At 43.4% G+C, this 25,454-nt stretch overlaps 1 protein-coding gene across 1 annotated transcript in view; it reads right to left on the bottom strand.

Moving 5' to 3' along the window:
* AKT1 (AKT serine/threonine kinase 1) overlaps window positions 1–25,454 on the bottom strand; it is a 178,895-nt gene that overhangs the window by 11,809 nt on the left and 141,632 nt on the right. Inside the window, exons 10-11 of the mRNA XM_061612309.1 lie at window positions 18,231–18,359; window positions 1,867–2,081 (exon numbers count right to left, since the gene is read on the bottom strand). Coding sequence (XP_061468293.1) covers window positions 1,867–2,081; window positions 18,231–18,359 — 344 coding nt within the window. The remainder of the gene's footprint in view (window positions 1–1,866; window positions 2,082–18,230; window positions 18,360–25,454) is intronic.

Below are 25,454 nucleotides of genomic sequence, written 5' to 3'. Positions count from 1 at the left end.
ATAGGAAGTGATTCATATGAGCGAGAGCGAGTGAGAGACTCACTAAGAGGGATCCAGAGTTTCTCCATGCTCAAATCTCCATGCTCCACAAACTTACTGGAGTTGTGTGCAATCTCGCCCATCAAGTCAAAGGCCACCATGTCCTTGTTCAGCCAAGGCCCATATCAGCAAAGACCAGATTAAACGCTCTAATGGGGGAGGCATAGATTCTGCAAACTTGGGCCGAGGGCCATCTCGCCTCCCAATCAGCAGGCTAAATACTGGCAGCAAGTCCTGTGGCTAATGCTCAGCTTTGAATCCATCCTTATTTGATGCAAAAAGGGGGCTCATATTCACCCTCTTGGGTAGAAAGAATATACTGATGACATCAAGCCCCCCCCCTGACAACTTCCATCAGTGGCTTTATATAATTGTTAAATAGCATGGGAGACAAGACGGCACCCTGTGGGATCCTGCAGCTCAATTGCCAGAGTGCCAAGTAGATGTCACCCAATGCAACTCTCTGGAAATGACCCTGCAGACAGAGGAGGAACCACCATATCACCATGGCCCTAACCCTCAATCCACAGAGCCGCTCCAGGAGGAAACCATGGCCGATGGTATTAAAAGCTGCTGTAAGGTCCAGGGGGATCAACAAGGTCATACTTCCCCGGTCTCTCCCCCGCAAAAGCAAATTATCCACTAAAGTGTCCAAAGCCATCTGAAGCTGGATTGAAATAGGTTAAGATAATCAATAAACACTGCACCTAACTTTGAGAAGACGTGGCCTTGGTCTGGGAGCCACTCATGACAAAAGACCAAAAGGCCAAAGTCTCACCTTGAATGAATGAATAATTTATTTCGATCAAAGATCAGTATATAAAAAGGCATGAGTAAACAAGATCATATAAAGTACAGGAAACCGTAAGTGAGTAAAAAGTACAAAATTAAAATCAGTATAAAACTTCCTATATAAGGTCATTTATCATTGTTTTCCGACATGCGATAGCAGCAGCACAGAAGCTGACCACTCTTCCTGTAACCTGTGGACTCCTGTCTGCCAATGTGCATTAATTAAAGTTCACTAGGTAAGTCTGGGGTGCTTTGTAAAATTGGGGTAATAAAAGAGTGGTGGAGATCCCTATAAAAGATCCAATACAATAAAACATGACATACAGTTTCCACTTCCTCCGCTCCACATGGACAGAGCCATTCGTGATAAGGTACCCTTCTATATCTTCCCTCCAGGAGGGCGGATGGAAATACATTGAACCTGGCAGCTGTAAAGGCTCTTCTATATTTTGGGATATTCCAATTTGTTAAGTAATACACGGGCACCAGTGCCCTACCGTTATCCCTGAACTCAGGGTGCCTACCAGCAAGACTCAAATGATTTTGTAGTTCTATATCCCAAATTCACTGTTGGATAGTGGGTTTTGCTTTAGCATATCCAAGAGCGAGAACAGAAGGGGTACATCCCAGATTTTGCAATTTCTCAAACAGTGAGCTTTTCCATCTGACTGATGTGCATCAATCAGCGTCAAAGGGGCCAAACCCACAGGAGAAAAAATCAGCTTCAGCCAATAATGAAGCCTAAGAATCCAAGCACGGGCTTCAATAGAAATTAGCCCCGCTTCTAAATGAAGCAACACATTAGGCACACAAACTCCCAACACGGCTCTCAGAAACTTAGTCTGTGTGACTTCGAAAGGGGTAAAGTTATCACATGCACATAACTGGGCGCCATATAACATCTTTGAAATAGCCTTTGCTATCAACACCTGGAAGGCTGAAGGCATTTTTTGATTTTGCTCTCCAGGAGCCTGATGCATGGAAAGTTACACTCACATAGACGTAAGATGCAACCTGTTCAATGGGATGCCTCACCTTTGTTTTGGATCCTTCTTCAGCAAGCCTGACAGAAGAGACTTTGCTTCAGGGGACAATGTGCGTGGAAACCTAATCTCTTCCATGAGAATGAGCTCAAAGAGCTTCTCGTGGTCCTGATTGTAGAATGGGAGCCGCCCGCACATCATTTCATACATGACGACTCCTAAGCCCCACCAGTCCACTGCACGGCCATAGTCGTTGTCCTCTAGCACCTGCAAAAGGCCAGAGCTTTAGGTTAACAGCAAGGCTCCCGCTAATGTGTATGGATACTAAGCTCCTTACTATAGATAAGTGTCAGTATGGAATTCTCATCCTATCACAACCTGTTCACTTTTTGTTTTTTTGCACTCTACCCATTTAGGCCAGGGATGAGGAACCTGGGGACCTCCTGATGTTTTGTGGAACTACAACTCCCATTGTCCCCAACTACTGGCCGTGATGACTGGGAATGATGGGAGTCGGAGTCCAAGAACATCGGAAGGGCCAAAGGCTCCCCATTCCTGAGCTATGTTAAGGGGCATAACTGAGGCCTGGTGGACAAGGCAGTCTGTATCTTTAAGTATATGCTTGCTATCCAAGTTTATTTATTTTATTTTATGTATTATTTTATTTATATCCCACCCTCCTCCCAGCAGGAGCCCAGGGTGGCAAGCTGTTGCTCCCCCCCAAAAAAAATCTCTCTAAAGAACTTCGAAGGGAGTGAAAGAGCTCCCCCCGTCATATCATCCATCCCATTCATCAAAATAAATGCTTGGTTCACTCTTCATACATGGCAGCACACACACCTTTTTAAACCAGAGATTATTTGCTTTAGCCCACAGATATCACAGTGGCCAAGTTCCTTTGTCCCAGTAAACCTATCTGGATCTCCTTGCTCCTTCCTGTGGATGCATGGGAGCAACAAACCATAAACTCTGGTTTTTAGCATTATGTTCAAACCAGGAATTGTGATTTGTTTCACTCAAATGATGATCAGAAAAGACGAGAACAAACCTTGGCTACAGACTGTGCTTTGTTTTGGAGTGAAATGAACCACAATCTAAATTTGGACATAATGGTAAGCCAGAGATCATGGTTTGTTGCTTCTGTGTGCCATAACGATGATTTACTGTGATGTGCAAATGAGGTCAGCATTTCAACTGTGTGCAGACAAAAGTACTGTATAGACAAGGAGATTATTTTGCATCAGATGAAGTCATTGCCTATTGTCACTATACAACAGAATTACTGAAGTACAGCAAAGCTTTGACATGTTCCACCATCACAATGGCATGTGAGAACATTTTAACTCAACTGGCCAGAGATTGGAAAGTTCTTCAATACCCTTTTGAACCTCAACTGTCCTGTTGACAGCCATTGAGCGTCTCTCACACACAAATGCACATAAGCCCTCACAACTGAGAACTCTCATATACATATATATATATCTCCTCAACGGCAGAACAGGCGGAGGATAACAATGTGTATGTTACAACAGCTGTGAAGGCGGATGAAGGCTGCAGCAGATAAAGGACTTCCAATCGTCATGGTACCCATGCCATTGGATCAAAGCCTTTTTCTGTCAAGATTGTGTGTTGATCGTGGTGCACCGATCTCCCCACATAAAACAAATTCACGCACAGGTGTCTTCCATAACAAAAGTCCCATGGGGACAGGGCAGGACTGTGAAATCCAGAAGCCCCTAGTCATGGTCTGGTACATCAGCGGTGGATACAGATTCAGATGGATCCATTGTTAAAGACTATATTTTGGAAGATAATCTTACTTGGTCACGAGTGATCGCCAAGAAGAAGAAAAAATACACACACACACACACAAAATAAAAATGCAGGCTAAAAACTTTATTAGAAATTGCCTTCCAAATTCCACCCGTATGAGACTCGAACACCCACCTATGACATTTCTACATTTGCAATACCTAGCTTCAAAATCCATATAATACAATTAGGAAAAGTACAGCACCCCCCCCCCAAAAAAAAAACACAAAGAGGTGTAGAGGACAGGAAAGGAATTCAAGTGTTAATGAAGAACATTCTAAAAACTTAAAGTGTGTTTAGCTTGGAGAGAGGGAAGACAGTGGGCAGACACCCACCACATACTCCCAGTCTTCTAACTCTGGCTGCCTTTTGTGTTATTGTTACCTTGTGCAAAGCCTGGCCAAAACCAACTGCGATTTGGCTTCTCTGCCCCAGAACTGAGCCGCCCTGGGTTCCTGCCGGGAGGAAGGGCGGGATATAAATCAAATAATGAATAAACAAACTGTTTCCATTGGCAGCCTTTCCACCTGGCTGCATCTCAAGGAGAGGCCCACTCCATCGTCCCAGCTAAGGCTTAGCTGCCACTTGGCTCTTCCCCTCCCAGAACCATCTTCCTCCCACTTGGACCTTTTAAACCATTTTAAGTTGAGAGCATTGGCAGAAGGTGGTATATAACTGCAAACAGTAAGGAAAGCACCATGAGAATTGATAGCGTCGTGTCAATGATACACAATAAAAAGGAAGTCCATCTTTTAAATATCCTCAACATATCAATGGTATCAGAATAGTGCCATGTTTTAAGTAGCTAGTGTGGTACAGCGGTTACAGCAGGAAGTGGGATATGTGGCCCTCTAGGCATTACTGGACTCCAACTCCCATCAGCCCCAGCCAGCACAGCCAACAGTCAGGGATTATGGGAGTCTGAGTTCAACAGCATCTGGTGAGTCACAGTTTCCTCATTCCTGGGTTAGAGTGGTGGGGTAGAGACACACTTCTGGCTGTGTTGGCTTCAGTGTGCCTCTAGCTCTGTTTTCTCAAGCCAGAGACACATGATGCTAGTCACTACTCTGCCCTTTTTTTACTCCAAAACCTGAGGAAATGCAGCTCTAGGGCGTTTCTCCGTGAAACTGGCTTCACACAGAAATCAAAACTGGCTGGTAGATCAACTCGTTGCCACTCAGTGGTGGGTCCAATGAACACGCTTTGCTGGAGGTTGGGCAGAAGCAGTGACTGGTCCAAAGCTTTGCTGTGGGCAGTCCTAAAAGATCTGATATCAGCAGCAGGGAAAGGAGATGTGTTCAGTTGTGGGCAAATGCATTTTGAATGAAAGCCAGTGGAAAAAGACTGGCTGGCTTCAAAGCAGCCAGTGTGTCTGCCGCCTTGGAATATGACCTGGGAGACCAGAGTTCAAATCCCCACTCAGCTTCACTGGGTTATACCTTAGCGTCACTGTTTCTTGGACTAACCTACCTCATAAGGTTGTGGGAAGGATCAAGTGGGAAGGGGGAGAACCATGGGAAAGAGTCACTATGGTGTAGTGATTAGAGTGTCGGACTGCTTGGCCATAAAGCTCAAAGTTATTCCCCTCACAGAGCTCCCATTCCCAGAATTCTCTGGGAAGAGGAGCTGACTGTTAAACCACTCTGGCTACTGCAGCTCTCTGTGGGGGAATACGGGTCTCCTAACAACTCTCAGCGCCCTTCACCAACTACGCTTCCCAAGATTCTTTGGGGGAAGCCATGACTGTTTAACGTGGAATAAATGTCTGGTGTGGATGTGGCCTGGGTGTCCTTCTTGGGCTAGTCACTGTCTCTCAGCCTAACCTACCTCACAGGGTTACTGTGAGGATAAAATTGGGAGGAGGAGAACCATGTTTGTATGCCACCTTGAGCTCTTTGGAAGAAAGGGGGATATAGATGTAAATAATAATAATGTTGATGATGAGTGGCAACTTGAGCTCCTTAGAGGAAAGGTGAGATATAAACGCAACAAACGTCAACTAGTTGGTTAAAAGCCAGGGTGTTAGAATGGTTAAAACCTCTGCAAGAACCCTGCTGTACGGTTCATGGCAGAATGCACGTCAAAGTCTTCTACTCCACTTTAAAGAACTAGAGTTTCTAGTCCCTTTCAGCGTAAAAACCGAAGCCATTCAAGCCCAAGGTTCACCAAAGTGCCCTCCCTTACGCGTGAAGATGGTTACAAAAGATCTCACAAGTGGAGGAGACTGAACACACAGAGAAGCAGCCGAGGTTATATATATATAAAAAAACAGTTGTAAGAGTTTGCTCTTCTCTCTGCCCATCTACTCCTCTGTGCCCTCTGTTTTGTACTCTGCTTTGTGGAGTGGCAGCTGGGGGAGGGGACAGAGATTGGGACCTGGAAGTTGGCCTGCAGCGAAAAAGCCAGAGGCTGCCAGGTATTAGATTACCCCACACACGTCTATTTACAGCATCTTCTGCCGTATGATTCGCACCAAGCGACAGCTGGCTCTGCAGCTGCCCCATATATGTAGAAGACCAACACAGCTGCTTCGTCTGCCAGGATTCCAGGAGCCAACCTCATCATCCTTTATGAGGAATCGGTGGGGGAGGGGGCGGCGTCTGGATGCTTCACATGCAGGATTGTGTGACAATGCAGTTCACCAGCTATCAACGAGTCCTGCCCTTTCCCGGAGAGAGCTCTTTCTGTTCGCGCCTGAGGCCCCCTCGGAGTAATGGCAAACGAGAGCAGAGAGCCTCAGCTGTTCTAGGAGATGTAGCAGTAAGGAAAGGAGACAAACTAAGGCTGTTCCCTCTGCATGAGACCCATAAGAGGAGTTTTTTACACAGCCATATTGCTTCCAAATTTGTCAAGTAATTTGGGATGACCAGAGCAGCACATCTCTGGGGTCTGGAGTAAAGTGCATCTTGAGCCAAGGGGTGAGAGGCTGGGACAGGAAGTTTCTTTATTTCAGGGATGGAGAAAAGATGTGGCCCTCCTAGATGCTGCTGGACTCCAAACTCACATAATCCCTGGCCATGCTGGCTAGGGCTGATGGGAGTCCAACAACATCTGGTGGGCCACAGATGTTCCCCGCCCCTTGCTGTTGTTTATAACACTATTTGGCAGCAAGCTAAAAAGGCATGCATGCACCAAAGTAAATTATTCTGAGCGCTGGGCCAATGGCTGCTTAACTATTCCTGGCTTTGTACCACCAAAACTTTATTCCGGTATTAACGTAAGAAGAGCTCTGCTGATTCTGTTGGGGGTCCATCTAGATAAGCATTCTGTTTCCTACATCAGACCCAGCCACGCACTTCCAGGACACACAAGCAGGACACTCCCCCCCCCGTTTTCTCCCCAGCAATTGACATGCAAGGCTGCAAGGACTCTGAACCCAGAGACAATGTTTACTTATCACAGCTAATAACCTATAAGAGACCTTTCCTCCGCATGTAATTATTAAGAGAAATGCTGCTATCACCAACACATCTAACTGTCCTTTGGAGGGGATAATTGGCCACTGAATGTCAAGAGTGGCGATTCATTCCTCCATGTTGCATTTCGGGAGTATAGGCAAGACTAGTGGAGGGCAGGGGAGGAGATTGTGGATGTTTTGGTATCTGAAACTATGTCTCAAGGACCACCTCTTCCTACAGCACCTAGTGTGATCTGGTATGGATACATTCCTGAATGCAGCAACCCACACACCAACGGGTCATCAAAGACATGTTGAAGCAGTTCCCAGTTTATGGAACTCACTGGGAAGCTGGTTTAATCCTGACTTTTGCTGGGTTTCAAGTGTTAAAACGTCCTGAGATGGCATCATCATTATAATTATTGTTATGTATTGCATTTTGTCAGTCAATTTATACAAAAGATAAAGTCTCAAAGTGACTTAATAAGATGAAATACCACAGACACTCCTTTGGGGGGAAAGGCGGGATATACATTGAATGAATAACAACCACCACCACCAGAAAATGTAAAATACTGAACACAAAAATCAATAAAATGTTTATCCAATGACATATTCATAAGGACAAGTTCTACCCACCTCAATGAGTACGATCATAAGGGTCAACTTAATTCACAAAAGCCCGAGTAAATAAAAACTGATAATGGCACCAGGTGCATATCCCTGGGAAAAGCATTCCACACACACATATTTCTAAGGTACCTGACATCCACACTAAAGTCTCGGGTGCCCTTGGAAAACTCTATTTCCCAGGTTCCCTGTGATGCTGCCATTGCATCATTCAGAGTGCCTCAGAGAAAAGGAAAGCTTGCACGGAGGCCTCCAGTGAGACCTCCCTTCGGTCACTGGTAAGCAGGAAAGAAAAGAGAGGTTAGGGAGGGTCATTTGGACCCCACTGCAGTGCCAGTGATGCTCATATAAGTGTGCAGGGTCTGGACTCAGAAAAGAAAGAGGGGAAAAAAAGAAAGAAATCAAGCTTTTTAACCCTTGCTTTGCTGAATTTAATTCCAAATCAAACTGAAGGGACACCCTAGCACCTTTATAGGAAGGAATGAGCCAGTTCAGAGAGATGCTGGCAATGTAATGTCGATAATGGCTTTTTGAGGCATGATGGTGTGTGTCCTGTGATGACTTCTTTCTGGCCAGAAATTATTGCTTGTATTTGCTTTGGAAAAATCCTTGATATTTGTGGATGTTCCCGTACTTTTAAATTCTATTCCTGTCATGTGGGGATTAACAGATGGACAGTGAAAGTGGATCCTGGGAGCCCTTATGGTTGCAAAGTGGCCCACCATCCACTACTCAGTGGTCTGAAGATCTCGCTGTCCTGTCTATGTTTGCATGCATAGCTTATAACCATCAATCTCATTTAGCTATGGACCACTTATATTTATATGTTTAAGTTAGAATTGGATTCTATTTTATTGTTACCGTGAGCTGTTAATGTTTCTTAGTCTTTTTGTTGTATTTGCAAAATAAAAAAGTTGTAAAACAAAACCATCTAATCATCTATCATGTTATTTAAAAAGGTTGAATTTATATTTACTTGATTTTCATTAGTAATTGTATGTCTAGAGGTTATTTTGTTCAGTTGTTTACTTGTTTGTTTGTTTTATTTATTTGCGGTCAAAGACCCGTCCTATTGTAGGCAAATAGCAAAATACAGATCAGTTAAAACTTTAAAAATAACAGGTATAAAAAGCAATACATTTTATCCTTCTATAAACAAATTAGTCAGACCAAACTTTGGATCGTAGTATTTGGGTGGCATATATAAATTTAGCAGCTCTGATTGTAATTTCTTTATTGGATCCTGATAAAATATAGCGAATCATGTTATCCGGGGCCATCGAAGAGATATTTTCCGTTATGTTGGATAAAAATTTATATCGTATAGTTTCGTATATTGGGCAATTAAACACAACATGAAAAAGTGTTTCAATATTGCCTTTCTCACAGGGGCATAAACGATGATCATAGGGAATTCCTTGGTATCTCCCTAAAAGTAATGCAGAGTGAAGGGAATTAAATCTGGCCTTAGTGAAGGCCAGACGGAGATTTGGAACTGTGAGAAAGTCCAAATACGGAGCATGGTTGTAGGGGTCGACCTTTAATTTAAAGTGGATGGGAGAACAGGTTTTTGTAGCCATTGTGGTGGCCGTTTGTAAATCTATATCCTTGAGTCGAGTACGGATATCACATTTAGCCGAATTTATGGTTTGAGTTGCTAAATATTCGGGTGATAGGCCTATTGAGAATAATTTACTCCTAATTTTATCGTTCCAACTTGATGAGAAGGAATCACTCCAAAGATGTATTAGGTATCCCGGAAGATGTTCATGGGATAATCTGGCCCAATAATTAGAGGCCGCCATCCACGCTAGACATTCTATGGAGGGAAGACCTACTTCTAATCTGAGGGCTGCTGCCGGAACGCATCTCGGTACACCCGGTACCCGACGTAAAAAGAAGGAAAGAACAGCTTCTACTGTGGAATTAAATGCATGGATCCAAATAGCTGATCCAAACAGTAGCTGAGGGATAATTTTGGTTTGAAAAACCTGAATAGCTGCAGGCATGTAGCTTCCTCCTTTATGGAAAAAGAAACGGAGGATTTTTTTAGCGGTAATGCGTGCATTCAAAATAGCAGCCCTTATATGTGTAGCCCAATTCAACGACGAATGAAAAGTGATACCTAGATATTTGTATTGCGAGACCAAAGCAATTTGTTGTCCTTTTACTGTCCAGGAGCCGAGTGATTTACGTCTCGAAAACACTAGAATTTTTGTTTTTATACAGTTTATAGTTAGCTGGTTCTGTTTACAGTAGGACATGAAAGCGCTTAGTAGGCGTTTAAGTCTTACCTTAGAAAGAGAAAGGTGCCGCATCTTCCGCATACAGAAGGAGGGGGCAGGATTGCCTCCCAATTTTGGGAGGGTGGTAGTCTCTGGACTCGCAGTTGGAATTTAGGTCGTTAAGATATAGATTAAACAAGAGGGGAGCTAATGTGCAGCCCTGTCTAACTCCTTTTCTGGTAGTGATTGGGTTCGTTAAGCCTCCATCACGGCCACAGCGAACCCGCAGAGAAGTGTGTTGGTGTAAGTTGTAGATTAGGAAGAGTAATCTTTTATCAATTGAAGATTTTGCTAGTTTGCTCCAAAGATTATCTCTTGGGATGGAATCAAATGCGGATTTTAAATCCACGAATGCAACATAGAGACCATTTCCCCTAATATTCATATATTTTTCTGCAAGGAAATGCAGTAATAGACAGTGGTCAAGGACAGAGCTTCCTTTTCTAAACCCTGCCTGTTCTCCTCCTAGTATATTATTTTCCTCCATCCAATTGTATACTTTTACTTTTAAGTATGACGTATAAAGTTTGCCAATTACAGACAATAAGCTGATTGGCCTGTAGTTTGAAGGGTCCTCTCTATCTCCTTTTTTATAGATTGGGACAACTATTGCTTCCCGCCAAACCTCTGGAAAGCATCCTGTATCGTTAATTTTTGTAAAGAGGTTAGCTAATATCGGGACACACCAGTCGGGAAAATTTTTCAACAATTCCGGCGGAATATTATCTAGGCCAGGGGCCTTAGCAGATTTTATCAGATCCATTATTTCCCATTGTGTGACAGAAGGCCAATGGGGAAGATCGGAGAAATCTGGGGGAATAATGGAATCTAGGGAATTAAATCGGTCATCCTCATAGAGTTCTAAAAAATAACGTTCCCATTTTTGAGGTGGTATATTACATAGAGTGTAGGGTGTGGACCTCAGCGAATTAGAAATGATTGACCAGATGTTTTTATGATTTTTGGTCCTGGCAGCGTTGATTAGAGACTTCCAATCCTCCTGAATGGCCAGTCTCTTCTTAGTGACCAAGGCCGTCTTATATTTCCTTTTAATGGCGTAGTATTCCGGGGGAAGGCTTTTAGAGTTTTGTTGCCGGTATTGTAAATAGGCATTCCTTAACTGACGTTTAAGATCTAAACACTCGCTATCAAACCATCTGGATTTTACTCTTGATGTAGAGTTAACTCTAGAGGTTTTGGGTACCAAAATAGAGTTAAGGTATAAAAGTAACTGGGCATAGTTGGTGAAAAGAGTGGTTATATTATTGTCCTTCATTAGCTGTTGTCGGATATTCAGGGCCCTTGGTGTGTTAAAAAAGGTTGCAATCCTCGCGCCTAGTTGTGAGGTCCAAATCGTCTTTTTGTGGGTGAAATACATATTGTTTAAGATTGGGTTATACTCGGAGTTTAAACGGAATTTCTCCGAGAGATGGGATTGAAAGGTAAGGGGTAAATGATCACTGTTTTGTCTGGTTCCCACCTTAAAAGTAATTCTTAAACTCAATAGTTGTTTTGATATTATAACATAATCTATCACACTATTTCCTCGGTTTGAAATGAAGGTGAATTCCCCGCTGTCTGCTAGAAGGTTAAGGCCATTTAGTATCAGCAGATCATGACTACCCACAGTCCGTGTCAGACATATTCCCCCATAGTTGATCTTAAGATCTTTCGATGATCTATCAACAGGAGGGACATACTGTTCTGTTTCTTCACCACGCCACAACTTGGAGGAGAAAAGAGAATTGGCATTAGGTCCGGTTCTAGCATTGAAGTCGCCTGTAAGGATCAGCTTCGTATTAGGAAATGTGTGTTCAAGGTCTGTTAGGTATTTATCAAAAGCATCCCATATCGAATCCGTATAGCACCTCAGATTGTTGTTTACTATCTTTATTATGCCATTTTCTTGTATTTTTGTAGTTGATTTTTACGTGCGATGTTAATTTTGATGCTAAAGAGGATGTCCTGTTCAGCTAACTGTATTTTAAAGACTGTAGAAGTTCTTTGGTATTTTTTTTATTTGCTGTACGCTTAAGATGTTCTAACTTATGCTGTAAACAGCTTAGAGTTTTGTTTCAATATAAGCAGTGTAGAAACGGTTTAAATAAGCAAAGGGGAACGTAGATTATGATGCCTTTATTTTTACTTATGTCCAAATTGTATTGGCTAGGATGCTGATATTTTATTGCAGCAATGGCCAGCTTCTTCAGTCTGAAGGGGTAGAGCCTCTCTGGCAAAGTTGCTTCACTCATACGGGACCAGAGTAGCCAAATACCATCATGGGTGGGGTGGTTCTAGTAGCTAAGCGGAAGTTGAAATTGTGTTACTTCTTTTCTATTTTTGCCATGTTGACTAATAAATAATAATAATAATAAATTTAATTTCTTCGTCGCCTATCTGGCCGATGGCCACTCTAGGGGACTTACAAATTTGTTAGAATACAATTGATAAAATATAATAATACAATATAAAAACAATACATCTGCAGCAACAATATTAAAACTGGGCAGGAGGCATTACAGTTATAACAATTAACCCTCCCCGGATACCCTGAAGGCCTGCTGAGAGAGCCAGGTCTTTAAGGCTTTCCGAAACACATTTAGGGAAGAGGCGTGCCGGAGATCTTGTGGGAGGGAGTTCCAAAGAGTGGAGGACGCCCTTTTTGTATTAACAACCCTGAACAATTTAGTGTCATCAGCAAACTTGGCCACTTCACTGCTCACTCCTAATTCTAGGTCATTAATGAACAAGTTGAAAAGTACAGGTCCCAATACCGATCCTTGAGGGACTCCACTTTCTACAGCCCTCCATTGGGAGAACTGTCCGTTGATTCCTACTCTCTGCTTTCTGCTTCTTAACCAATTTCTTATCCACAAGAGGACCTCCCCTCTTATTCCATGACTGCTAAGCTTCCTCAGAAGCCTTTGGTGAGGTACCTTGTCAAACGCTTTTTGAAAGTCTAAGTACACTATGTCCACTGGATCACCTCTATCTATATGCTTGTTGACACTCAAAGAATTCTAATAGGTTACTGAGACAGGACTTTCCCTTGCAGAAGCCATGCTGGCTCTGCTTCAGCAAGGCTTGTTCTTCTATGTGCTTAGTTAATCTAGCTTTAATAATACTTTCTACCAGTTTTTCCAGGGGATCCAAGGAGGGCTTCTTTAAGATGGGCTTTACAATTGCCTCCTTGAAGGCTGATGGCATCACACCCTCTTTCAAGGATGCGTTCACCACCGCTTTGATCCCCTCGCCCAATTCTCTCTGCAGCTCATAAGGAGCCACGAAGGGCAAGGATCAGTAAGACAACTGGTTGGCTTCACAGATGAAAGGACCTTGTCCACTTCCTCAGAAGGGAGAAGCCGAAACCGATCCCAATTTACCGGCATGCAACTGGCCAACTCTGGTTCATCCACTGTGTCCACGGCGCACGGGATCGAGCTCCGTAAGTGTTCGATTTTATCGGCGAAGTGTTTTGCTAATAAGTCACAGGAGGCCTTTGACTGTTCCAAGGGTTCCTGAGCAACTGGACCGACCAGGCTTCGGACCACCTGGAACAGCCTCCTGGGACAGCACTCCGCAGACGCAATAGAGGCAGCAAAGAAAGCCTTCTTTCCTACCTTTATTGCCACTTGGTAGGCAGCTACTGCTGCTCTAACCTGTGTCCGGACATCTTCGGAGCGGGATTTCCGCCACCGGCGCTCTAGTCGTCTCACCTCCTGTCTCAGACTACGCAACCGCGGTGTATACCATGGTGCTAGCTGAGTTCTATTCAGGGGGAGAGGACGTTTCGGAGCCACCCGGTCTAATGCCCTGATGATCCCCACGTTCCACTCCTTCACCAGGGTTTCGACCGGGCGACCTTCAGCAGGTTCCAATTCCCCAAGCGGAGTCAGGAATCCATCCGGATCCATCAGGCGTCTGGGGCGGACCATTTTAATAGGTCCTTCACCCCTGCGGAGGGGGCATGGCAACGAGAAGTCCATATTTACCAGGTAGTGGTCTGACCATGACACAGGAGTGGCAAGAATCACTCCCAACTTCAGACCACTTCTCTCCTCTCCCAGGGCAAATACTAGGTCGAGAGCATGACCGGCTACATGGGTGGGCCCAGTATTACTTAGGTACAGTTCCCAGGAAGCCATGGTTTCCAGGAAATCCCGAGGGGCTCCTATGAGAGCGGCCTCGGCATGCACGTTAAAGTCACCCAGAACTAACAGCTCTGGGGACAATGCCCGTACAGCCGAGACCACCTCCAGCACCTCGGCCAGGGAATCTGCCGTGCAGCGGGGTGGGCGGTACACCAGCAAGATCCCTAAACTGCCCTTCGGGCCCAACCTCCAGTACATACAATCAACAAATTGAGTCCTATGGAGGGGAGGTCTGGCAAAAACCAAGGACTCTCGGTAGATGACTGCCACGCCCCCTCCCCGCCTTCCCACCCTCGGCTGCTGTGCGTAACGGAAACCTGGCGGACACATGGCCTCTAGAATTGGAGCAGAGGCTTCGTCCAGCCAAGTCTCCATAATACATGCCAGGTCTGCGCGCCCATCCAAGATCATATCATGGATGAGCAAGGTTTTCTGAGCCACAGACCTGGCATTACATAACAGCAGTCGAAGGTCGGTAGGAACCTTGCGTCCCCCAGTTTCCGTCTGGTTCTGAGCATGGGATGGATATAATGCATCTGTCCCGTGTTCCCCTATTCCGGCGTGGTCTGCTAGCAGCACCCTTCCAGCGCCTGCCGCCCAAACTTCCTATAACTAGCTGTGTAATAGGATTGTTACAATGTGTTATGTTATATTTATAGTGTTGGGATGGTTTTTGTGTTGCTGTTATATTTACCATTTGCTTTTTCTCTATTATTGTTGTATTATTTTGCTTGAAATTGTTTTTGCCATTGTTTGACTTGCCGTAGGCTCTTTCATATGCAATGTGTTTTTGTTTTCCTTTTTGTACGTCGCTTTGAGTCCTATTTTAGGAAAAAAGCGACTAATAAATGCTAATAATAATAATAATAATAAATATGGGGAGTTACTGTCCTGTGCGTTAAGAGAATTTACCACTGGGGCAGGAAAAGAATAAAAGACATCCCTAGAAAAAGGAAAAGTTTTGATCACAAAGATTACTCCTTATCAAGCTGTTCTAAGCATGTTAAGGGTTTGGAATAGTGAGGAAAGTGTTTGTGCGTGCACGAACGCGAGCGTGCACACGTACACATATACTAGGGCCCTTGCCCCTGCTCACTTTGCGTGCCATGCACACAGGGACTCCCAAACACACATACAGACTCCCAAACACACAGACACACACTCCAGAACACACACAGAGAAACACTCTCTCTCTCACACACACACACCAAACACTCCTAAACATACACATAGGCAACTCCCAAAACAGCCCCCCAGGCCACTCCCAAAATGCCCCCAGGCACTTGCCCCCCACCATGTAGGCAGTTTACTGACCTCCTGCCTATCCAGGCTGCCACCGCCCCACTTAGACAGCTTACCTACCTTCTGCATTGCTGCTATATATATATATATTTATAAGGAATATTTTCCAACCATGGTTTATAGCCGAAGGTGGGATGATCAAGGCAAGAGGATTAAAAAAGGTCATTTCACTTAAAATAAGTGGCTAGTCAGGTTGGGAGCCAAGCGTTTCGAACAGCTGCACGGGTGGAATTTACAAGAGAAGGCACAACAGCTGTAAACACCTCGGTGACCGATGCATCTGACACATCAAAGCCAACATGGCACGGCCACTGCCATCTATGCACCAAATTCCAGCACAACCCTAAAACAACTATGCAGCAACTGTACAAACAGGCTTGGAGGCCAGGTTCCGATTACGAACAGATGGCAGGAACGCTAGCCCTGTGTCTTTTCTCTTTTAAAAAAGGTCGAGTGACTTCATGGACCCAGGAAACTTGCTCACGCATGCTCTCTGGATTGTACAAATACTAAAACATCACCATATAACAAAAGGCCCCCAGAACATTTACATGTGCACACTCTGCACATCGGAGGACAAGACTGTGTCTGAGATAGGAAGCAGCAAGAGTCCTTTGTTACACTGCGCTCTTGGAGCATCCAAAGCACTTCTCATATATTCATTTATATCAGTAACTGTTTCAATATCCCTGTACGCCCAACCAGTTATCCCCGTTGCAGATTCAGAGAATCAGTGCAGTGTAATGGTCAGAGTGCTGGACAAAGACTTCAGATGGGCTGTTTCTCAGCCGCAGAGCATCTGTTTTGCATGCAGAATGACCTAGGTTCAATCCTCAGCATCTTCAGGTAGGCTTGGGAATATCCTGCATCTGAAACCCTGGACAGCTACTGCCAGTCAGTGTAGACAATACTGAGCTAGACTGATCAGTGTTCTGACTCTGTATAAGACAGCTTCCTATGTTCCTATGAGACCCAGTTTCAAATATCCATTCAGCCAAGAGGCTCACTCAGTTAATACCTTGCCTCCCACACAGGGATGTTGCGGGGATTATATTATATCATTTATAAACCACTTAATCAGAAAAAATCTAAGTGGTGTACACAAAATTACAGATAAGCATAAAATCAAAATGGGCACTGAGAAGAACCATATTCAGTGTCCCCAGCTCCTTGGAGGAAAGATTATTATTAAATTTATTTATTACCCGCTTTTGACCAGTAGGACCCAGGGAGGGTTACAACAACTTAAAATTCAAGATTAAAAACAGTTTAAAACAAATTACAGTCACAGGAAGAGTCCTGAAAATTCACGTCTCATGTGTCAACGGCCAGAAGGGGATTAAAATGTATTGAACACATAACATAAATCTGGATGGAGGGTTGCTGAAGGTCACACAGTGCGTGCCACGGCTGATGTGAGATTTGAACTCAGCGCTTTCTGACTCACAGCTCACAAAGAGTAAAGCCCAGGCCCTGGTACTTCCAGGGGTTTATTTGAACATGTGCACATTACAGGAACACAGGAAGCTGCCAAATCAGGCCATTGGTTTGTCTTGCTCAGTATTGTCTACACTGACTGGCAGTGACTCTCCAGGATTTCACATGGAGCTCTCTCCCACCTCTACTTGGAGATGCCAGGGACTGAACCTGGAACTTCTGCTTGCAAGGCAGGTGTTCTGCCACCGACCTACAGCCCTTCCCCTAAGAATGGGATTATAGAATTACAGAACAGTTAGACCGGCAACAAAAGAACAAAATCATGTTTACTTGTAGAACTCACTGCCACAAGATTGTGGGGTTGGCCACTGGCTTAGATAGTTTTAGAAGAAACGACCTTGGGTCAGTCGCTAGCTCTCAGTCCTGACCTACCTCACAGGGTTGTTGTGGGAGAAAAAACTGTGAGGGGGAGAATCATGTAGCCACCTTGAGCTGCTTGGAAGAAAAGTGGGGTATAAATGTAATACATAAATATAATACATTTATCCTTCTCCTTGCTCCCAAGGTCCCAGGCTCTGCAAATGAGAGTCTCGTACTACCCAACAGGAATAAGCTTCATTCTCAATTAAGTCCTGTGGAGCAAAATAAGTAAGCATCCATCTGGAACAACAGGCGAGAAATGACAAAGCCAGGCCACTAAGACAAACCACAGTCAACAGAGAAAGACCGCAGGCTCGTCACACGCCTTTCTTCCCCATTCACTCCTTTGGGAAGAATGCACTCCATGCCCGAGTGACCTGGTCTTTACCAACAGGGATGTTGTAACAAAGCATTCCTTCAAATCACCCTGAAAGGTCTTGCCCATGTATAGACCAGGGCTGGGGAACCTGCGGCCTCCCAGATGTTGCTGGGACTCCAACTCCCATCAGTCCCAGCCAGCAAGGCCAAGGGTCAAGAGGTGAGGCTCAAAGCGTTCCACACCTCTGATGCAAACCCTCCAGGAAACATACGCTCTGTCACAATGACAGGCATTCTGCTAGTATATAAAATGAGCATCTGCAGGAATTTTTTCCCAGTGGGGGGTGGCGTAGAGAGAAAAGGACAAAGTGAATTGGAGGAGGAGGCTAGCTTCTCACCACAAAAGCAGAGCAGTGCCTGTACAGTTTGCCTCATGTCTTAGGTTTCGTCAAATAGTAGAAACTTGTTTTTTGAACAAGGAAAGTTGGGGATCAGCGGATTATGGTTCATTGGGAACCATAACTGCCCCCCCGTCTCCACTCCCCCAGTGAATGCCAGTGGTATATGATAAAGTCTACACAGAATGTCTTATGGTCTACTTTGGCATTTTCTGTTAAGGAAAGTCTCATTTGTGACGAACCAATACGGACAACAAGAAGAGTACCTCTGGTGCAAGGTATTCCGGGGTGCCGCAGAAAGTCTTCATCGTTGCTCCGTCTTTGATCCCTTCTTTACATAGCCCAAAGTCTGTGATTTTTATGTGTCCATCTTTATCCAGCATCAGGTTTTCCAACTTAAAAGTCCAAAAAAAAAAAGGGGGGGGAAGAGTAAATCATTAGACAAGACTGCAGAATCATTCCTATAACCAGGTTTTCTTTTAAGACTCTCCACTCTCAGCCATTTCCCATCGTTATTCATTTAAAGCACATAGATCCCTGGCTCTTCAGCTGAAAAGGTTCCCAAATTGGCTTAGAGATCAATTAAAAAAACACAGCAACACCAATATAGCCCCTGGGGAAGGGCCATAGCTCAATGGTAGAGCATCTGCCTTGCATGATGGCCTCATCTGGAGTACAGCGTTCAGTTCTGGACACTGCACTTCAAGAAGGATGCAGACAAACTGGAACAGGTTCAGAGGAGGGCAACGAGGATGATCAGGGGACTGGAAACAAAGCCCCATGAACAGCGACTGAAACAATTGGGCATGTTTAGCCTTGAGAAGAGAAGACTGAGGGGAGAGATGATAGTACTCTTCAAGTACTTGAAAAGTTGCCACACAGAGGAGGGCCGGGATCTCTTCTCGATCATCCCAGAGTGCAGGACACGTAATAATGGGCTCAAGTTACAGGAAGCCAGATTTCAACTGAACATCAGGAAAAGCTTCCTGACTGTTAGAACGACAGGACAATGGAACCAATGACCTAGGGAACTGGTTGGCTCTCCGACACTGGAGGCACTCAAGAGGCAGCTGGACAGCCACCTGTTGGGTATGCTTTAATTCGGATTCCTGCATTGAGCAGGGGGTTGGACTCGATGGCCTTATAGGACCCTTCCAACTCTACAGTTCCATTCTATGCATGTAGAATGTCCCGGGTTCAATCTCTGGTATCTCCAGTTAGGATTGGAAATGTTCCCTGTCTGAAACCCTGGAGAGCTGCTGCCAGTCAGTGCAGACCATACTGAGCTAGATGGACCGACTCAGTATAAGGCCATTTCCTATGTTTTGATGCCCTCAGGATTACAATCCTGAAGGCACAACACAAAAGCGAAAGGGGGTGGGGAGGAAGAAGAAAAGTAACCAGACTCAAGCACCTATTATTTTTCCCCTTGAAGTGAGCTGAACAGTCTTTTAAGCTCTTAATCATAACATGTGGCATTCCTGAAGTGCTGTCTGAGTGTTCAGTGTGCTGTGCAATACACTATCTTGGAAATCCCTACAACACCCTTGTCAGGTAGCCAGTATAATCTCCCTATATTCTGATAGGGGGTCTCAAGGCTGAGAGGACAGTGGCATGGTGAAGGTGAATTAGTAAGCCTGTGGATGAGCTGGACTGAACTGGGGGTTTCCTAGCTAACACCCTTCAGGACAAACTAGGCAGCCAATTGATATCCTTGGGAAGATCCCCCCCTCTCTTGAAGCTATTTGCAAAGGGCAGACCCAGGGCCACCCAACTCTGTTCAGGACTATGCCTGATAGAGGGGATGGGATAATGCTCTGGCTTTGTGTCATTTTCTCAATGTAAACCAACATGTTCTTTGTTCCATTGAAGAAAATATGCACTCTGGTTTTCTCTAGAGTGGCATATACCAACTATTTGGAGGGAGATTATCAGCAGGAAAACAGCATGGGGGAGACGAGAATCGGCCTCCCCCACTTCATTGTTATGATCCAAAAAAAGGGCTCCCTGCTGCTGCTTTTTGCAAAATGTTACAGAAATGGGAGATCTAATCACAGAGGCAAGGAACATAGAGAAGACATTCTGCAGATGCGCTATGTGAGCTGGAAGATTGTGGCCCAAGCACAGCAAGGAAGGGCCATAGCTCAGTGGTAGAACATCTGTTGTGCATGCTGAAGGTCCCAGATTCAGTCCCCAGCATCACCAGAAAGGGCTAGGAACGTCCCATCTGAAACGCTGGAGGGTCGCTTCCAGTCAGTGCAGAGACAATACTGAGCTAGATTGTTCAGTATGGGGCAGCTTATCGACTTCCGGGAAGGGTGACTTCGCTTGTGCCTGCTTTTTGAGATGAGCTCAGAAGAAGCTTTTTCAGTTTTAAAATCAGTCAGAACGTTCTTTTTGACTGGTAAAGATTTTCTCCCGGGCAGGGAGAAACGTAGAGATTAACCACAAAAGCCTGTTTTTGTTGGGAGGACTGGATTTCATTAATTTATGAGAGAAGGTTCAGCCAACAATGCCGGACGGACTTCCAAACAAGCTCTAACTGATTAATGCAACACGTTTATCTTTTCTTCAAAGAAAAACGGACTTTAACAGGCAAGCATCCTTCTTTCTATTTTTTTTTCACTTGGTTTAAATTGTTGTAGCAAAAAGAGATTTGTCAATGAATCAGCTATAAAGAATTTCTGGGTGAGTTATAACTCTTCTCTTTTATTCACGAAATTAAGGAGGAAAGAAATTGAAAAAGCTTATCTTTGTTTTTATTGCAAAAAGCTGTCCTGGAAGTGCATTCTAAAGATACAAACGGAAGAGGGATTTCTATTCCGAGGAGAAAATAAATAAATAAATTTGATTTATGAACTTTGGAATATTATATGTCTGGGACTATTTTCTTTTTGGTCTATTTCATTTTGACGAATCTGTTTCTTCACGACGCCACTAACTGTTTTGATGCTGGGAACTAAATTTGTTTTGTATTCCTGAACATATAAGAGATAAGGCAGGCTGTTCTGTCTATACTGTGATGTCATCAAGCCTGGAATATTAACCCAATTGTTGCTGAAATTAGAAGTGTTTTTTTTTTTTTCATGGTTTTAAGAATGGCAATTAAGAAAGTGGCAGAGATTCTGGAAGTAATTATGTTTCAGAAAATAATGGATGAGATTGAGATAACGAAACAAACCCTGAGACAGGGTAGAAAGGAGATGAAAATTGAATTGGGCAAAATGACGCAGGAGCTTAAGGAAATAGGGGATCTTGTGAGAGAGGAGATTGATGAGATTGATGAGATCAGAGATGAGAAAAGAAAAATTAAAGGGAAGATACAAGCCCTGGAGATTGGAACAAATGTGGAATTGGAAAAAGATCTGGAGTTTATGGATATTAGAAACAAAGTTTACTGTCTGGAATTCAACGCTGTCTCTGAAGAAATTAATGAAGATATTAGAGATAAAGTTATCAATGTCTTGGATAATTTTCTGGACTGGAATGATGTGATGGAGCTTGACATAGAAAAAAATCTATGGAATTAACTACAGATATGTGACAATGGAAAAACTCTCAAGAGATGAGCCAGTGCATTTTGTAAAAAAGAAGAACAGAGATATGACTTTACAACAATATTTCAGCAACATATTCAGAATTGATGGCAAGGAAATATTTGTGATAAAGGAAATTCCCATCAGACTCTTACTATATGACTATGGCTACGACAGCAAGATTATTATGGGATACTGATAATGGAAGAATGGATACTGAAATTACTGGACTTAACAGGACTACTGAAGATGGAAGATGGAATTAATATTGATAATGGAAGAATGGCTATTGAAATTATTGGACTTAACAGATTTGATGAGATGGATTAATCAATATGTTTATTTGGACTATGGCTATGACAACAAGATTATTATGGGATACTGATAATGGAAGAATGGCTACTGAAATTACTGGACTTAACAGGATTATTGAAGATGGAAGATGGAATTAACATTGATAATGGAAGAATGGCTATTGAAATTATTGGACCTAATAGATTTGAACGAGATGGATTAATCGACATGTTTATTTGGAGAAAAATTGATAGATATATTTCTCAAAGAATTGAAACCTCTCTTTGACTTTTTGTGGAAAGAATAAAGTAATGTTTATGAGATTTGATGATTAATTAAGATAACTACTGGAGGAAAGTGATTTTATAATATAATTTAAGAGACAGGATTGCTATATATTGTAGACCTGTAACTGATCTGCGACAAATCGGAAGTCAACATTTTATTTTACTGTTTAATTATTTTTGTTTTGTTTTGTTTTTTGTCTTTGAATGTTTTTTTATTTTGTTTCGTTTGTTTTATGAAAATTTGAATAAAAATTATTGTAAAAAAAAAAAAGTATGGGGCAGCTTATCTTGTTCCAAGATATCCACCATCTCATTTAGTCTAATCCTCCGCTACTACTCTCTATCCTCTCACTTACAAAGCAGCTTGCTGTTTATTTTTTATTACACAAGTAAGGCTGCTACCCACAGGTATGAAATCTCAAATCAATTAACTGTATGTGTTTTTAACCAATTAACTGATTTATTCAACACTGGGTAAATAAAACAGTAGTCTTAAAGAGAAAAAAGCATACTGTGCAATTAGGTATGTTGTCAGAGGCACACATAGGAAGAAATGCCTCTTGTAAGATGGCACCTGTTCTCTGGTTTTTATAAATGTTTTTATAAATGTTTACATGACAAACAATAAACATTTTTTAAAGAATTGTCTCACCCAATTAACTGAGGGCATCTTTTCAAGTAAATCAAAACGGATTTATCCGCTAAACGTAGCAACCCTCTATGTATGAATAAATGTTCTTATTCTTGCTAAAGATTGAACTTTTATAGCATGTGGGAGATCAAAGCTGCATAAAAAGAACATCTTGGAACTCTTTCAAGAACACTTGTCTATTCTGCAGTCTCACGAAGGTTAAAATCCTTGAAAGCACAGCCCATCAAACTCTGACCAATGTAAACCGTTAGCTACATTTGAAAAGAAAGGCTTGTGGGCAGTATTCACCCTATTCCAGGGAATTAAAAGATGGCCAGATGCATCTTGTACAAGTAAACATGACAATTTCGACAAAGGAAACACCTGCTAAAATAATCTGAGGATTACCTGTACTGCACGCAGACTTGCTCTGTTGATTGCATAGGGCAAATTGCATTTGTTCTTGCCCCACAAGAACAATTACGTCCCCTCTTTTGCAAGCATATTTGAAGCTGGTTATACTTAGATCAGGGATAGTGTGCCTGTGGCTGTCCAAACGTTGCTCGACTAAAACTAAAAGTATAACCTAAGGATAAAAAAAAATGGAAATGGACTGCCTTCAAGTCAATTCCGACTTATGGCGACCCTATGAACAGGGTTTTCATGGTAAGCGGTATTCTGAGGGGGTTTACCATTGCCTTCCTCTGAGGCTCAGAGGCAGTGACTGGCCCAAGGTCACCCAGTGAGCTTCATGGCTGTGGGGGGATTCGAACCCTGGTCTCCCAGATCATAGTCCAACACCTTAACCACTACACCACACCGGCTCTCTAAGGATCCAAACCCAACCTTTACAAAAGTTCAAAATTAAACAAAAAAATTGGGCAAACTGATATGCTAACTCAGGTATTAATACACACACACACACACGTGTATGTATGTATGGCTTAATAATTATCCCCATAAAACATACTTAAACCATAATCAAAGCAAATGTCTTCATCACATAACGTATGTCATAGTGTGTGAAGATGAAAGGTTTTACATAACCACCAGTTATTTGTGTGCATATATACCAACTTCACCCAAAATTCTTATAACAAAAACAAAACTGAAGACAACTTTGCAAAAGACCAAAAAGACCACGTGTGCAACCTCTACCAGGTCTTCTTCAGTGGTCACGATTAGAAAATTTTGCCAATATAGTAAAAGGCATCTTTTAGGTATAACCTATAAATAAAATAGAATGTAAGTTTATATCATTTTTCACTTTCAAAAATTTATAAAGAACAACGGAGGGGGAGGTTTCTGTAACTAATTCAATATTTTTTTTCCACTGAAGAAGACCTGATAGAGGTCGAATTGCGTATGTTCTTTTGCAAACTTGTCTTCAGTTTTGTTTTTGTTATAAGAATTTTTGGTGAAGTTGGTACATATGCACACAAATAACTGCGGTTGTTATATAAACCTTTCATCTCCATACACTATGACATATATTATGTGATGAAGACATTTGCTTTGATTATGTTTTAAGTATGTTTTATGGTGATAAATATTAAACCATACATTATATATATATACACACCTAAGTTAGCACATCACTTTGCCCTATTTTTAAATTTTCAACTAGACTACAACTCCCATCGCCCTTGATGATTGGGCATGCTGTCTGGGCCTGATGGCAGCCAGCGTTTCCACATCTGGAGAGCCAAGCAGATGCCTGTGGGAAGACTGCAAGAAGGGCCTGAGTGCAAAGACCCTCTCCCCACTTGTGATTCCCAGCAACTGGCATCCAGAGGCACAGTAGGCTCTCCAAGGTCCCCGGGGACAGGCCTTTCAGTCATAAGAAGCTGCCTTACACTGAGACAGTCCATCTAGCTCAGTATTGTCTACACCAGGAGTTCCCAAACTGTGGTCCATGGACCACCAGTAGCCCACAACGTGTCTGTGAAAATGGAAATTTTACTCACCGTGAATTTCTATTTGTAGATAGTGCTGGAGGACATTCCTCAGTAGGGATGACTCCTCCTACTGGTCGTGACAGGCAGGGTCTCTAAGCTTCTTTGTATCCTCTCCTGGGGGAGGAGTCATCCCTCTCTCTAGACCGAACTGACAGAGCCAGGAACACTCCTCAGGCCCCATATCCACAGCTTTTCAGACGTCCCTAAAGTGGAAGCCTATACCAGGAGATAGCTGAAGAAAAGTGACAGACCAACACAGAACCAACGTGCTGGAGGACAGGTCACACATGAAGGAAGACACTCAATACTACACAACGTGTGCAAATGTAAGGCGCTGGCAGAAGCCCTAACTCCCCCACTCCCCCTCCCACTCCAGAAGGTTGAAGCAGAGGAATGAGAGGTGGGTGGAATGTCCTCCAGCACTATCTACAAATAGAAATTCACGGTGAGTAAAATTTCCATTTTTGCTAGATAGTGCTGGAGGACATTCCTCAGTAGGGATATGACAGAGCAGTGTACTAGGACTCCGGGTAGGATTCCTCTAGCTAAGAGGCAACACCTTCTGGAGCACCTTCCTGCCAAATGCAGCATCGGCTGATGAGAATGAGTCTATTTTATAGTGCCTGATAAAAGTGTGTGGAGAACCCCATGTAGCCGCCCTACAGATATCCATTATGGGGAACCCCCCCTAAACGCTGCTGAAGCCGCTGCCCCCCTAATTGAGTGTGCTGTGGTACCCAATGGAGGTTCCTTACCCAGAGCTTCATATGCATGTGCTATAGTC

Source organism: Rhineura floridana, chromosome 2 (assembly GCF_030035675.1).
Source record: "Rhineura floridana isolate rRhiFlo1 chromosome 2, rRhiFlo1.hap2, whole genome shotgun sequence".
Lineage (NCBI taxonomy): Eukaryota > Metazoa > Chordata > Lepidosauria > Squamata > Rhineuridae > Rhineura > Rhineura floridana.
The sequence above is the reverse complement of the archived record's forward strand: the minus strand, read 5'-3'. Positions and strand labels throughout refer to the sequence as shown.